This window comes from Montipora foliosa, chromosome 6 (assembly GCF_036669935.1).
Source record: "Montipora foliosa isolate CH-2021 chromosome 6, ASM3666993v2, whole genome shotgun sequence".
In the NCBI taxonomy this organism is placed as follows: Eukaryota; Metazoa; Cnidaria; class Anthozoa; order Scleractinia; family Acroporidae; genus Montipora; species Montipora foliosa.
Window position 1 is genome coordinate 69024711 of NC_090874.1, and position 2500 is coordinate 69027210.

Sequence of the window (2500 nt, forward strand, 5' to 3'; positions counted from 1 at the left end):
TAGCTTCTATAAAACCCTAAAAGGTCGTCTGTAAGGGGATATTCAAATCTAATGTAGATGTCATAGTGTCGTTGTGAAGTCAGCTGCTTGTTGACTTCAATCAAAAACATCTCCAGACGCTCACTTTGCATCGTCCGTATTACATGCAATTTGATGTCTTCTTTAATTTCCTCCTCCTCTTTTAAGTATTCATCCTCATAAATATCCTCAACTGCCACAGGTGTATCTCTACGCTTTTCAAAGACAGCTGTCTTTGTGACATCCATGTCTCTCAAATGTAAAATTATATTCCTTGTTGCCTTCATGCATTGCACTCTTATTTTAACAAATCCCTTCACGTAGAATACGTTCAAGTCAGTTTGCAATGTGATTTCATAATTTAACGGTATTAAAGTCCGAGGAAGCCGTAAATTATGCCAGGGAAAATTCCTTTCCGTGCCAGTTAACTTATCGTTAGACGTGGTCTCGTGAAGAGCATTGATCACCAGGAACACTGAACCAAATACAGCAACAAGTGAAAAAATGCAACGGAGTGAAGCGAAACCTCCAAACATCTTGTACTTGTATGCCATCGGTTAGCAAATGATGTGTTGCCCACCAGTTACAAGAAAAGACGCTGCTGCATCAAAGTAATCATTGCGTTTGACTGCAAGACTGAAAGTCAAAAAGATGGACATCTTGTATCCATAAACGACACTCCAAACTGAGACTGAATTCCTCAGAGCCTGTTTCGTGCCAGCGGCGATTGCATAATTGCAACGCTTGCATAAGGATTGATTAGTGTAATTGCAAAGGTGATTATTGAAAATTCTCTGCGCTGATTGGTTGCACTTGAAGTGATTATTTAACTATTAGACTCGTGGCCCTTAAGGGCGAAAGGTCTAATTGTTTTAGTGTCACCCAATAGCCCTTTTCGCGGTAAGTTTTTCTCATTTGCATTACAATGTAATCTAACGTGGATGCGAGGCAATTTCGGGTTAAAACTACAAAGTAGCCCGAAATTGCCTCACATACATGCTACATTATATTGTGCGTTATCCGCCTATCTGTTAGCATATGGAATTCCTTGGAATCTAATTTGAAACTTTGTAGCAACGAAATAATCTTTAAGAAGCGTTTAAGGAACAAACTGATAAGGGATTTTTTAGGAAGTGATTGATATCGTGATAAGTAGTTCTGTAATTGATAGTGATGATTGGTTATTTTAATCTTGTAAATAATTTAAATAATTATGTAAATTATTATTTTATAATTATTATTGTTCTCCTGAAAAGCCCCTTTGGGGAGGTTCAATAAAGTATGTAATGCAAATGAGAAAAACTAACCTTGAAAAGGGCTATTAGTCAGACAGAAAAGGCAATAAGTTAGCAAATGCAAGTTGAAGAAATATTTATTTGGGAACAAAACCAAAGAAAGCGTCACGCTTTTCGCTACTCGAGGGCTATTACTAATAGTCCTCTAGTAGCGTAGCCAATTAAAATGCTGGATTTGCATTAGTCTACTAGTTGGGTGATACTAATACGCGATAATCACCTAAGCGCTTTTTCAAAATGGCCGCAAGCCTTAACTTTTAGCATTGAGGTTTAGGGAGTGTGGACTCGATGGCACTCACTCACTCCTTTCCAATTAATCTATTTATTAAACTCCGATTATACATTTTTCCGGTAAACTTCCCAGGCTAAGTTTCACTGTTGTCCCAAAGTCGTTAACCGCCTATCTGCGTTATCCGCCTATATCCTATATTTCCTTATAAAACGCGGCGAGCCGTTTACATGAGGGCAAAAAATAGTTGGTTCGGCTAGAAGAGTGACCCGCCCAGCCAAGAGCTGGTTACCCTTTCTCGACGATAGGGTCACCCTCCTAGCCTGAAATCGGTCAAGGCAAGACGATGAGAGAATGCGCGAGCGCTGACTTCCCAGTCTCCTGACGATCTTGACTAGGGCGAAAGAGTCAATTCGTTTCTTCATTATACGAATTTCTAGTTTCTAAAGAAACTGTGGTGCTGCGTCGGTGGGGGAGTGAAACAGTGAAATTTGGTTTTATTAGACGTGCTGATAAAGGTCCAATTACCACCCTAACCGATTTGGAAAGCTGACGTTTCGAGCAATAGCAACTCTGAAACGTCAGTTTTCCAATCGTTCACGATGGTAATTCGACCTTTATCAACACGTTTGATAAAACCAAATGTTTCTCATTTAAACACTCGCTTAAGTTGACTAGGCTGGGAGAGTGACCTTCTTACCCAGGAGAACTTTTCTCTACAAAAACAGGGCCTAAGGGCAGCATTTTGGGATCAAAATTTCTCACCAATTCAAGGATTCGGGGAAATAACACAACCTTTGTTTTATTGCTCAATCTTTTCGTATAGAATGACATGGTTTAGCCTGAATTTTCCGACACCTTGCACCTCTCGAAACCGCCAGTTTTATTAATCGGTAAAGGATCGGCTCTATTGTATCCAAACTACGACTCAACGGATCCTGTTGTGCATTTATTTTAT

At 39.6% G+C, this 2500-nt stretch overlaps 1 protein-coding gene across 1 annotated transcript in view; it reads right to left on the bottom strand.

Annotated features, from left to right (window-relative positions):
* LOC138008284 (glutamyl aminopeptidase-like) overlaps positions 1–764 on the bottom strand; it is a 15476-nt gene extending 14712 nt beyond the window's left edge. The window contains exon 1 of the mRNA XM_068855570.1: positions 1–764. This exon is cut by the window's left edge and continues 27 nt beyond it. Within this exon, the coding sequence (XP_068711671.1) occupies positions 1–572 (572 nt within the window). The 5' untranslated portion in view covers positions 573–764.
* Positions 765–2500: the final 1736 nt, after the last annotated feature.